Genomic DNA, 12,286 nt, shown 5'->3' on the forward strand with positions numbered 1-12,286 from the left:
CCCAAAAGTGACAAGGAACTCTCAAAGGATGGGCGTGGTGCGTATGAAGTGGAATATGAAAAGACAAGTGGGATGTCCATTGTGAAGTGGTATGATAACAAGGCAGTTTTACTGGCATCATCCTTCATTGGCCCTGAAGCTGTTGAGAGATGCAGAAGGTGGTCGAAAGAGAACAAGGAATACCCCACATTGTCAAGGTGTACAACCACAACATGGGAGGAGTAGACTTAGCAGACATGTTTGTGACTTGAACAGCAGGAAAAGAGGACGACCGTCATTGGAAGATGATCCAACATCTCATCAAGCTGCCCCACCTCCACCTCCACTTCAGCGGATCGTTGCACCAACGGTTGACGTCAGACTCGACCGATGCAATCATTTTCCCATTCATGCTGAGAAACGTGGACGTTGCAGACTGTGCAAGAATGGCTACATGCAAATGGCCTGCCTGAAGTGCAAAGTACTTCTATGCTTTACGAAAGACAAAAACTGTTTCTTGGAGTACCACACCACAAAGTGACATGCCAACATGGCCTACTCAATGAGGATTTGAGATTTTGGATTTGGATCCCATATTGTTTTTGTTGTTGTTCTGTTACTGAAAAGCACTTTGTTACATTGTTTTGAAAAGTTGTATACAAATAAAGTTAATGTTCATATCATATTCAGTCTTCAGTGTCAATTTACCACACCGGGCCAATGTTGTAAATCCGCAACATCCCAGAAATCCTTGCATGTGAAGGTCTCACTTAAAAAAAAGTCAGGATTCTATTGTACTACCCCATATGATAATTTTCTCCAAATATCAGATTTTTCCTGTAACTAAAACTTAATTTGAGCCTGAGAGGGTTAAAGAGGCCATGAGGAAATCTGCAACAACCAAATATTTGCAAAGATTAAGGCAAGTTGTAAGGAGCTGAATGAGAAGAACAATACCTGGGCAATCAACACCTGCAGAAACCTGAGAGAGAAGAGGAGCAAGGAGACGAACAATCATGGGAGGACAGATCCCTGCACAGTATGTACCACCGGCAGATAGAAGACATGGCTGACGTCCAGAACTCCTATCAGTGGCTGGGCTGAAAGACAAAACACTGAGGTATGAATCATGGCAGCACAGGAACAAGCTCTAAGCATAAGATCCATAAACACTTAGTTCTACCACAACGGGTAAAACCCCTGGTGCAGACTGTGCAAAGATGCCTCTGAAACACTCTAGCACATAAGAGTACAGTGCAAGATGCTAGCAAGCAGAACACACATACAGTAGAACACCATAACCAGGTGGCCAGAAGTATATCAATTAACATTTGTGCAGCATATGTCCTTGAAGTCCAGAGGTCATCACCCAAGGTAGCTGAAAATGACCAAGCTAAGTCTGGGGCTTCCTGATATAGACAGACAAACTGGTGATATCTATCCAACCAGACGCAATAGTGGTGGACAAGCAGAGGGAGATGACTGTAGTGATAGATATAGCTATATCAAGTGTTAACAACATGAGGATGAATGAACGTGATAACCTTGAGACTTGAGAAAATGTAGTGTGAAGGCAGTAGTGGTTTCCGTGGTTTCCGTGGCTTTTTTGCTTTTATACTAAGCCTATACTAGTTCCAGGGGTTTAAAAAAAATTGATGGGCAAACACAATGAAGTGCATAGGGCTATAAACATCAATTCGTCTGATTCCCTGAAGTTGTTTACATGTTAGTAGAGAACTTAATGAGTCCCATAGAGGATGGGAGGTTTTCTGATAAAACAAAGCCACAAAACAGAGACAATTACTTACCTTCTTAGTTCAGTGCAGGAAATATATTACTACAGTACTTTAAAGCATTGTTTATTTAATGGATGTTGAATTAAATGTAACATTGTTAACTCTTGGTGGGTTTGCAGAATTGCACAAATACAGATATCTTTATTTTGTGATTATATTCACATTATATATTCTGATACTCTGCTTTAATTCCACTATAGTGTACCTTATTTGGACTTGCAAAAACCTTCATGAGCCAATGTATATTTTTATTGCAGCTTTGTTAATCAACTCTGTTCTTTACAGCATGATTATCTATCCAAAGCTCTTATCTGATGTTTTGTTTGAAAAACAGACTATATCGTATCCACTCTGTCTCTTCCAAGGATTCTCATATTACACCTCAGCTGGGTCAGAGTTTTTACTGTTGGCAGCAATGGCATATGACAGGTATGTGTCTATATGCAAACCCCTGCAATATCCAGTTATTATGAATAGAATAACTATTTATGTATGTGTGATTTTAGCTTGGCTTATACCTGCTTTTGAGATTGCAGTGTCATTTGTGCTGTATTCGAATGTAAAACTCTGTAGTTTTACTCTAACAGGAATTTTTTGTAACAATTCATTTTACAGGCTTCAGTGTGTGCCCTCGGTTGTAATATCTGTATATGGTGTGGTCATGCTGATAAATGTTGCCTTTCTACCAATGCTTTTCATACTTTTTTCATATATCAGAATTCTAAGAATATCTTACAGTTGTTGCAGAGAAACAAGGAGAAAAGCTCTAAAGACATGTTTACCCCACTTGCTGGTGTTAATCAACTTTTCCTGTTTTTTTTTCTTTGATATAATTATAGTTAGACTGGAATCTGATCTATCAAACACTGTACGCTTGACATTGACGTTTCAGTCAATTTTATTCCATCCTCTTTTAAATCCAATCATATATGGACTCAAAGTGAATGAAATTTTTAAACACATCAAGATGTTGTTGTGTCAGGTTTAACAACACTGGTATTACTGCACCATTATCAAATGTATGGGATTTCATTGTAATGTGAGTTAGATAAAAGAGTTTCTTATCTCTGATTTGACATGCAAGATAGAAGGACAGAGATCAACATTTATATAAACGTTGATCTCTGTCCTTCTACTGACAACAAGACGAAAAACATAATGGTCATAAAACAAAGATAAACAATTTGTTAAACTGTTGCTGGTAATGTTTGAAGTCTAAGCAGTTCATATGCCTGCGTTTCACATTTTTCCTCCTTTTTTGTCACAGGTTATCTTTTACTATTGTGGGTTGTAAGCGCAAAAAATAATTTAGTTAATTTAGTTAATCAATTGCTACCTCTCTCTCTCTCTCTCTCTCTCTCTCTCTCTATATATATATATATATATATATATACAGTGGGGCAAAAAAGTATTTAGTCAGCCACCGATTGTGCAAGTTCCCCCACCTAAAATGATGACAGAGGTCAGTAAGTTGCACCAGAGGTACACTTCAACTGTGAGAGACAGAATGTGAAAAAAAAAATCCATGAATCCACATGGTAGGATTTGTAAAGAATTTATTCGTAAATCAGGGTGGAAAATAAGTATTTGGTCAATAACAAAAACACAACTCAATACTTTGTAACATAACCTTTGTTGGCAATAACAGAGGTCAAACATTTACTATAGGTCTTTACCAGGTTTGCACACACAGTAGCTGGTATTTTGGCCCATTCCTCCATGCAGATCTTCTCGAGAGCAGTGATGTTTTGGGGCTGTCGCCGAGCAACACGGACTTTCAACTCCCGCCACAGATTTTCTATGGGGTTGAGGTCTGGAGACTGGCTAGGCCACTCCAGGACTTTCAAATGCTTCTTACGGAGCCACTCCTTTGTTGCCCGGGCGGTGTGTTTTGGATCATTGTCATGTTGGAAGACCCAGCCTCGTTTCATCTTCAAAGTTCTCACTGATGGAAGGAGGTTTTGGCTCAAAATCTCACGATACATGGCCCCATTCATTCTGTCCTTAACACGGATCAGTCGTCCTGTCCCCTTGGCAGAAAAACAGCCCCATAGCATGATGTTTCCACCCCCATGCTTCACAGTAGGTATGGTGTTCTTGGGATGCAACTCAGTATTCTTCTTCCTTCAAACACGACGAGTTGAGTTTATACCAAAAAGTTCTACTTTGGTTTCATCTGACCACATGACATTCTCCCAATCCTCTGCTGTATCATCCATGTGCTCTCTGGCAAACTTCAGACGGGCCTGGACATGCACTGGCTTCAGCAGCGGAACACGTCTGGCACTGCGGGATTTGATTCCCTGCCGTTGTAGTGTGTTACTGATGGTGACCTTTGTTACTTTGGTCCCAGCTCTCTGCAGGTCATTCACCAGGTCCCCCCGTGTGGTTCTGGGATCTTTGCTCACCGTTCTCATGATCATTTTGACCCCACGGGATGAGATCTTGCAATGGCGGAGTTTGGAGTCTGACTGTTTGAGGCTGTGGACAGGTGTCTTTTATACAGATGATGAGTTCAAACAGGTGCCATTCATACAGGTAACGAGTGGGGGACAGAAAAGCTTCTTACAGAAGACGTTACAGGTCTGTGAGAGCCAGAGATTTTCCTTGTTTGAGGTGACCAAATACTTATTTTCCACCCTGATTTACGAATAAATTCTTTACAAATCCTACCATGTGAATTCATGGATTTTTTTTTCACATTCTGTCTCTCACAGTTGAAGTGTACCTCTGGTGCAAATTACTGACCTCTGTCATCATTTTAAGTGGGGGAACTTGCACAATCGGTGGCTGACTAAATACTTTTTTGCCCCACTGTATGTATATATATATATATATATATATATATATATATATATATATATATAAAAACACCCAGCACGCCCCTGCGGGCGGTTTATCCTTCAAGCTCGGGTCCTCTACCAGAGGCCTGGGAGCTTGAGGGTCCTGCGCAGTATCTTAGCTGTTCCCAGGACTGCGCTCTTCTGGACAGAGATCTCCGATGTTGTTCCCGGGATCTGCTGGAGCCACTCGCCTAGCTTGGGAGTCACCACACCTAGTGCTCCGATTACCACGGGGACCACCGTTACCTTCACCCTCCACATCCTCTCGAGCTCTTCTCTGAGCCCTTGGTATTTCTCCAGCTTCTCGTGTTTCTCGTGTTCCTTCTTCCTGATATTGCTGTCATTCGGAACCGCTACATCGATCACTACGGCCGTCTTCTTCTGTTTGTCTACCACCACTATGTCCGGTTGGTTAGCCACCACCATTTTGTCCGTCTGTATCTGGAAGTCCCACAGGATCTTAGCTCGGTCATTCTCCACCACCCTTGGGGGCATCTCCCATTTTGACCTCGGGACTTCCAGGTTATACTCGGCACAGATGTTGCTGTACACTATGCCGGCCACTTGGTTATGGCGTTCCATGTATGCCTTGCCTGCTAGCATCTTGCACCCTGCTGTTATGTGCTGGATTGTCTCTGGGGCATCTTTACACAGCCTGCACCTGGGGTCTTGCCTGGTGTGATAGACCCCAGCCTCTATGGATCTTGTGCTCAGAGCTTGTTCTTGTGCTGCCATGATTAGTGCCTCTGTGCTGTCTTTCAGTCCAGCTTTGTCCAGCCACTGGTAGGATTTCTGGATATCAGCCACCTCCTCTATCTGCCGGTGGTACATACCGTGCAGGGGCCTGTCCTTCCATGATGGTTCCTCGTCTCCCTCCTCTTTCTTGGGTTTCTGCTGCCTGAGGTATTCACTGAGCACTCGGTCAGTTGGGGCCATCTTCCCAATGTATTCTGAGATGTTCGTTGTCTCATCCTGGACTGTGGTGCTGACACTCACCAGTCCCCGGCCCCCTTCCTTCCGCTTAGCGTACAGCCTCAGGGTGCTGGACTTGGGGTGAAACCCTCCATGCATGGTAAGGAGCTTTCTTGTCTTTATGTCAGTGGCTTCTATCTCCTCCTTTGGCCAGCCTATTACCCCAGCAGGGTACCTGATCACGGGTAGGGCGTACGTGTTGATGGCCCGGATCTTGTTCTTACCATTCAGCTGACTCCTCAGGACTTGCCTGACCCTCTGCAGGTACTTGGTGGTTGCAGCTTTTCTAGCGGCCTCTTCATGGTTCCCATTCGCCTGCGGGATCCCCAAGTACTTGTAACTGTCCTCTATGTCTGCAATGTTGCCTTCTGGTAGTTCAATCCCCTCAGTTCTGACTACCTTCCCTCTCTTTGTTACCATCCGGCTACATTTCTCCAGTCCGAACGACATTCCAATGTCATTGCTGTATAGCCTGGTAGTGTGGATCAGTGAATCGATGTCTCGTTCACTCTTGGCATACAGCTTGATGTCATCCATGTACAGGAGGTGGCTGACAACTGCTCCGTTCCGTAGTCGGTATCCGTAGCCAGTCTTGTTAATGATCTCACTGAGGGGGTTCAGGCCTATGCAGAACAGCAGTGGGGACAGAGCATCTCCTTGGTAGATCCCGCACTTGATGGTGACTTGTGCTATGGGCTTGGAGTTGGCCTCTAGTGTTGTACGCCACATCCCCATTGAGTTCCTGATGAAGGCTCTTAGGGTCCCGTTGATCTTGTACAATTCTAGGCATTCCAGTATCCAGCTGTGGGGCATTGAGTCATAGGCCTTCTTGTAATCAATCCAGGCAGTGCACAGGGTGGTCAGTCTGGTCTTGCAGTCTCGGCTGATTGTTCTGTCTACCAGTAGCTGGTGTTTTGCGCCTCTGGTATTCTTGCCAATTCCTTTCTGTGTCCCGCTCATGTATTGAACCATGTGCCTGTTCATCTTAGCCGATATGATGCCTGACAGGAGCTTCCATGTAGTACTGAGGCAGGTTATTGGTCGGTAGTTGGAGGGGACCGGTCCCTTCTTGGGGTCCTTGGGGATCAGGACCGTCCGGCCTTCAGTTAGCCATTCCGGGTGTCTCTCGTTAACTAGCAGCTGGTTCATTTGTGCTGCCAGACGCTCGTGGAGTGCAGTCAGCTTCTTCAGCCAGTAGGCGTGAACCATGTCGGGCCCTGGTGCTGTCCAACTCTTCATACTAGAGACCCTTTCTTGGATATCTGCCACTGTGATGGTTACTGGACCCTGTTCAGGGAGGTCGCTGTGGTCTGCCCTCAGATCCTCTAGCCACTGAGCATTGCCGTTATGGGTTGCATCCTTCTCCCATATGCTCTTCCAGTATTGCTCCATCTCCAGCCTTGGTGGTGCTGTTCTCTTATTGTTCCCTTGCCACTGAGAGTACACCTTTGCTGGTTCTGTGGAGAACAGCTGGTTTATTCTCCTGCTTGAAAGCGGCTGGCCAAGGCTGTGAGTCTTTGCTTGGCAGTTTCCAAGGCCTCAGGTATGGACAGCTTGCTGTATTTCTTAGGCACCTTATTTGTCGCACCTTTCTGCAACTCCGTTAGTTGGCTAACCTCCCTCCGTGCTACTTTGATCTTGCCCTCTAGCCTCCTTCTCCATGGAGGGTACTGCCCCTTGTCGCTGTTCAACTTGTAGCCAAGCATCACATCTGATCACTGCTGCCGTATTGTAGATCAGCTTGTTAGTGTCGGTAATCGTGGTTGTAGGTATTGCCCGTAGTGCTGCATTAACATCATCTAGCAGACCTTCTGAGGGTACTTCACGTAATCTTGGTAACCGGCTACGGGGGATCCAGGTTTCAAGCTTGGCCATGATCCTATTTTTCAGGTCAGTTCCTCTCGCACTCAACGATCCTTCTCCTATTGCACTTGGGGCTATGTACCCAATCTCGGGTGGGGGTGATGATATCGCCCCCCTGACCTGGCGTCCTGACTCCTCCTTGCCGTAGCATTTGTGTTGTACCCCGTCAATCTCTAGCTGTGAGAGCAGTCCCTTCTTTCGAATGTTGGAACACTGAGCTACTAGTTGTTTCGCCATCATTGTGGATGTTGGGTATCGAAGAATCCATAGGTCCCTCATCCTATTCATGTAGCCCCTTCCGCCGGGGTTACTTGCGTAGTAGCATTCCAACAACGCCCTGTTTTCGTCTCTTGCCCACCGATGCCTTCTTGTTCCAGTTCCAGTAGCCCACTTTTCGTCAGGGTGCCCTGGTTCCTCAACACCTGACGCGGACCTTGTTGATCCGGGCGACGTCCGAGCCGGCATGCCTTCATATTTATCTGTCTCGCTCATGTCTGCGGTAGGCTTGCTTAGCATAGGGGGTCTAGCCTTAGGACCCTTACTGGATACAGACGCCCCAGGCAGGAATCGAACTTGCGATCCTCTGTTCCAAAGGCGTGTAGTCTAACCACTACGCTATCCAGCTGCTTATATATATATATATATATAAATATACACATACAGTACTGTGCAAAAGTTTCAGGCAGGTGAGAAAAAAATGCTGTAAATAAAGAATGCTCTCAAAAATGGAGGTGTTAATTATATATTTTCATCAATCAACATGGAATTATCTTTAATAAATGTATCAGTTCTGATCCATTTTCAGATAAATGTTTTTCAACTTTTTTATATTTTTTCATTTTTACTTTATTACTGATTCTTATTTGCAATATGCTACAAGTGCAACATAGATGGAATAGGTAGTAACACTTTATAACTGTTGCTTAAGGCCCTGCATCTTCATCTCTTGTCACATATTATTGTTCTCTGTGGGTTATAAACCAAACAGATGTATGTAGAAAAACAATCTTGAAAAGTACAATCCCAGTTACAAAAACTGGGGACACTGTGTAAAATGTAAAAAACAAAAAAACAAAACAAAACAGAATTTAATAATTTGCCATTCTCATAAACCCATATTTTACTCACAATAGAACATGAGAAACATATCAAATGTTTGTTTGCTTTAGGGCTAATACCTCATGATTGGCATTGCAAATTTCTGTTTTTTTCCATACTGTATAGAGTGTATTGTAGGTAGGTTTTGGAAGTAGAGTGTTACTCTGATGCTATCAGATACAGCACTTCCTCACAAACCCTCACAGGAATGTGGCATTGATCATAAATCTGTTGTTATGGCATGCACTCTACACCCCTTCTTTAACTCTACAGGCCTGACCAGAGCGTAAGAGGTGGTTGTCATGGTAACGAGGGTGTTGCCTGCAAAAGGGCGTCTCCATATAACGAGATGCCCAGAGAGCTGCAGAAGAAGAAACATGTGCTGGTATGAGACCTAAGGCCACTCTCAACTCATTTGACCAATCATGTTAACATTCAGTTTCTTTGATTCATAAAAGTGTATACCGCCCTGGCACAGTACCTTTGTTTCTGAGCGAGAGAAAGGAGATCCATGGCGCCATGTAAAACAATTAAAAATTCTAAATATTTCGATGATAAATTTTGAAAACTTAAAATTGGAGCATATTGTCTTCTCTCTCCCTCAACAGTTTCTTAGTTTAGCTGCTTCAATTCAATTCAATTTTATTTATATAGTGCCAAATCACAAGAAAAGTCGCCTCAAGGCGCTTCATAAATACAGAGAAAAACCCAACAGTCATATGACCCCCTATGAGCAAGCGTTTTGGCGACAGTGGGAAGGAAAAACTCCCTTTTAACAGGAAGAAACCTCCGGCAGAACCAGGCTCAGGGAGGGTCGGCCATCTGCTGCGACCGGTTGGGGTGGGAGAAGGAAAACAGCATAAAGACATGCTGTGGAAGAGAGACAGAGGTTAATAACAGATATGATTCAATGCAGAGAGGTCTATTAACTCATAGTGAGTGAGAAAGGTGACTGGAAAGGAAAAACTCAATGCATCATGGGAATCCCCGGCAGCCTACATCTATTGCAGCATAACTAAGGGAGGATTCAGGGTCACCTGGTCCAGCCCTAACTATATGCTTTAGCAAAAAGGAAAGTTTTAAGCCTAATCTTAAAAGTAGAGATAGTGTCTGTCTCCTGAATTCAAACTGGAAGCTGGTTCCACAGAAGAGGGGCCTGAAAACTGAAGGCTCTCCCTCCCATTCTACTTTTAAATACTCTAGGAACAACAAGTAGGTCTGCAGAGCGAGAGCGAAGTTCTCTAATAGGGTGATATGGTACTACAAGGTCATTAAGATAAGATGGGGCCTGATTATTTAAGACCTTGTATGTGAGGAGCAGGATTTTGAATTCAATTCTGGATTTAACAGGAAGTCAATGAAGGGAAGCCAAAACAGGAGGAATATGCTCTCTCTTTCTAGTCCCTGTCAGGACTCTTTCTGCAGCATTTTGGATTAGCTGAAGGCTTTTCAGGGAGTTTTTTGGACATCCTGATAATAATCAATTGCAGTAGTCCAGCCTGGAAGTAATAAATGCATGAACTAGTTTTTCAGCGTCACTCTGAGACAGGATATTTCTAACTTTAGAGATGTTGCGCAAATGGAAGAAAGCAGTCTTACATATTTGTTTAATATGTGCGTTGAAGGACATGTCCTGGTCAAAAATGACTCCAAGGTTCCTCACAGCGTTAGGCCAAGGTAATGCCATCCAGAGTAAGAATCTGGTTAGATACCATATTTCTAAGATTTTCAGGGCCGAGTACAATAACCTCAGTTTTATCTGAATTAAGAAGCAGAAAGTTAGCGGCCATCCAGGTCTTTATGTCTTTAAGACATTCCTGCAGTTTAACTAATTGGTGTGTGTTATCTGGCTACATGGACAGATAGAGCTGGGTGTCATCTGCATAGCAGTGAAAATTTATGCCATGTCTTCTAATGATGCTGCCTAGGGGAAGCATGTATAGTGTAAACAGAATTGGTCCTAGCACTGAACCCTGTGGAACTCCATGATTAACCTCAGTGTGTGAAGAGGACTCTCCATTTACATGTACAAATTGGAGTCTATTAGATAGATATGATACAAACCACTGCAGTGTAGTACCTGTAATACCTACAGCATGTTCTAATCGCTCTAATAGGATATTATGGTCAACAGTATCGAATGCTGCACTAAGGTCTAGCAGGACAAGCACAGAGATGAGTCCACTGTCAGAGGCCAAAAGAAGATTGTAACCTTCACTAAAGCTGTTTCTGTGCTGTGATGAACTCTGAAACCTGACTGAAACTCTTCAAATAAACCATTCCTCTGCAGATGATCTGTTAGCTGTTTGACAACTACTCTTGCAATGATTTTTGATATGAAAGAAAGGTTGGAGATTGGCCTATAATTAGCTAAGACTGCTGGGTCTAGAGATGCTTTTTAAGTAAAGGTTTAACTACAGCCAGCTTGAAGGCCTGTGGTACATAGCTGATTATTAGAGATAGGTTGATCATATTTAAGATCAAAGAATTAATTAATGACAGGACTTCTTTGAGCAGTTTTGTAGGAATGGGGTCTAAAAGACACGTTGATGGTTTGGAGGAAGTAATTATGACTTAACTCAGAAAGATCAATTGGAGAAAAAGAGTCTAACCTAACATCAATGGTACTAAGAGTAGCTGTAGATAATATTACATCTGTGGGATGATTATTGGTAATTTAATCTTTAATCTTTCTTGTTCTTATATTCTTCTGATTATGCAGTTTATCCCTGTTGATTCAGGTTTATTTTAGGGTATTTAGTTTACTTTAGCTTTTCTCATTCTGTCTTGTCCTCAGTGTCTTGTCTCCATTTTAGTGTACCTCCTTGTGTCACTCTCTCGCTCTCTCGCTCTGTCTTGCTCACTTTGCCTCTCTGTGTGACCCTCTCTCTCTCTCTTTCTCTCTCTCTCTCTCTCTCTCTCTGTCTATCGCTCTCCCTCTCTAGCGGTCTCTCTCTATTTCTCTCGCTCTAGGTCTTACTCATATCTCTGTGTTTTGTCTCTCTTACCTGTTCCCATGTTCCTCTCTTTTTGTGATTCGTCCTTGTCTCTCTAGTCTGTCATGTTGCAGTGTTCCCTAATCCCTGTCCTAGTGTGACGTTCATATGTTTTCGATACTCCTTGTCTCTCATTATATCTTATTTGTTTCTGCTGTGTTTCCCAGCTGTCTCCACTCGTCTATTCTTCCCCTTGTGTATAAATTTTCTCAGTAGCCTCTTGACCCTTGTCCGATTCTCTTCTCATCAGTTTTTGTGTCTCTCGGGGTCCATGTCCCTAGTATTTTCCCAGTTTAGTTTATTTGTTTGTTTGGTTGGTTGGGGGATTTTCTTTGTACCTTAATGTTCAGCCTAAATAAACAGCTCGCTTTTTGCTAAGTAGTTCCTTTTCTCCTGTGTTTGGGTCTTCTCACCACCTCACACATTCTGCAGCCACAGGTCCAGACAAATTAGTTAATCTGTGCTACATAGTAGAAGTGTGCTTAAATTAAAAACAGTAAACAGAAAAAAATTCCAATTAACCAATCACATCTTCATGGATAAACCAGCTGACATATAACAGGTTTGTACTGGTTCATTGGTTAAGTCACACCCAAGTAAATAGGTCATTAATGGTGAAGACAGAGTGAGGACACATAATCCCCACCTGTCTTAAAATAATACATGCATGACATACATCAGATTACAAAGAAAAGCATTTAATGAAAAAGAAGTCAGTGCAGTCATTAGATTAAAAAGC

The 12,286-nt window shown here is 43.1% G+C and overlaps 1 protein-coding gene across 1 annotated transcript; it reads left to right on the forward strand.

Moving 5' to 3' along the window:
* Positions 1-1,845: 1,845 nt before the first annotated feature.
* LOC113007317 (olfactory receptor 6N2-like) lies at positions 1,846-2,763 on the forward strand. The gene has a single exon (XM_026143747.2). It carries the CDS (start codon positions 1,846-1,848, stop codon positions 2,761-2,763), a length of 918 nt encoding a protein of 305 aa, XP_025999532.2.
* The last annotated feature ends 9,523 nt before the right edge of the window (positions 2,764-12,286 follow it).

This window comes from Astatotilapia calliptera, chromosome 16 (genome assembly GCF_964374335.1).
Source record: "Astatotilapia calliptera chromosome 16, fAstCal68.1, whole genome shotgun sequence".
Lineage (NCBI taxonomy): Eukaryota > Metazoa > Chordata > Actinopteri > Cichliformes > Cichlidae > Astatotilapia > Astatotilapia calliptera.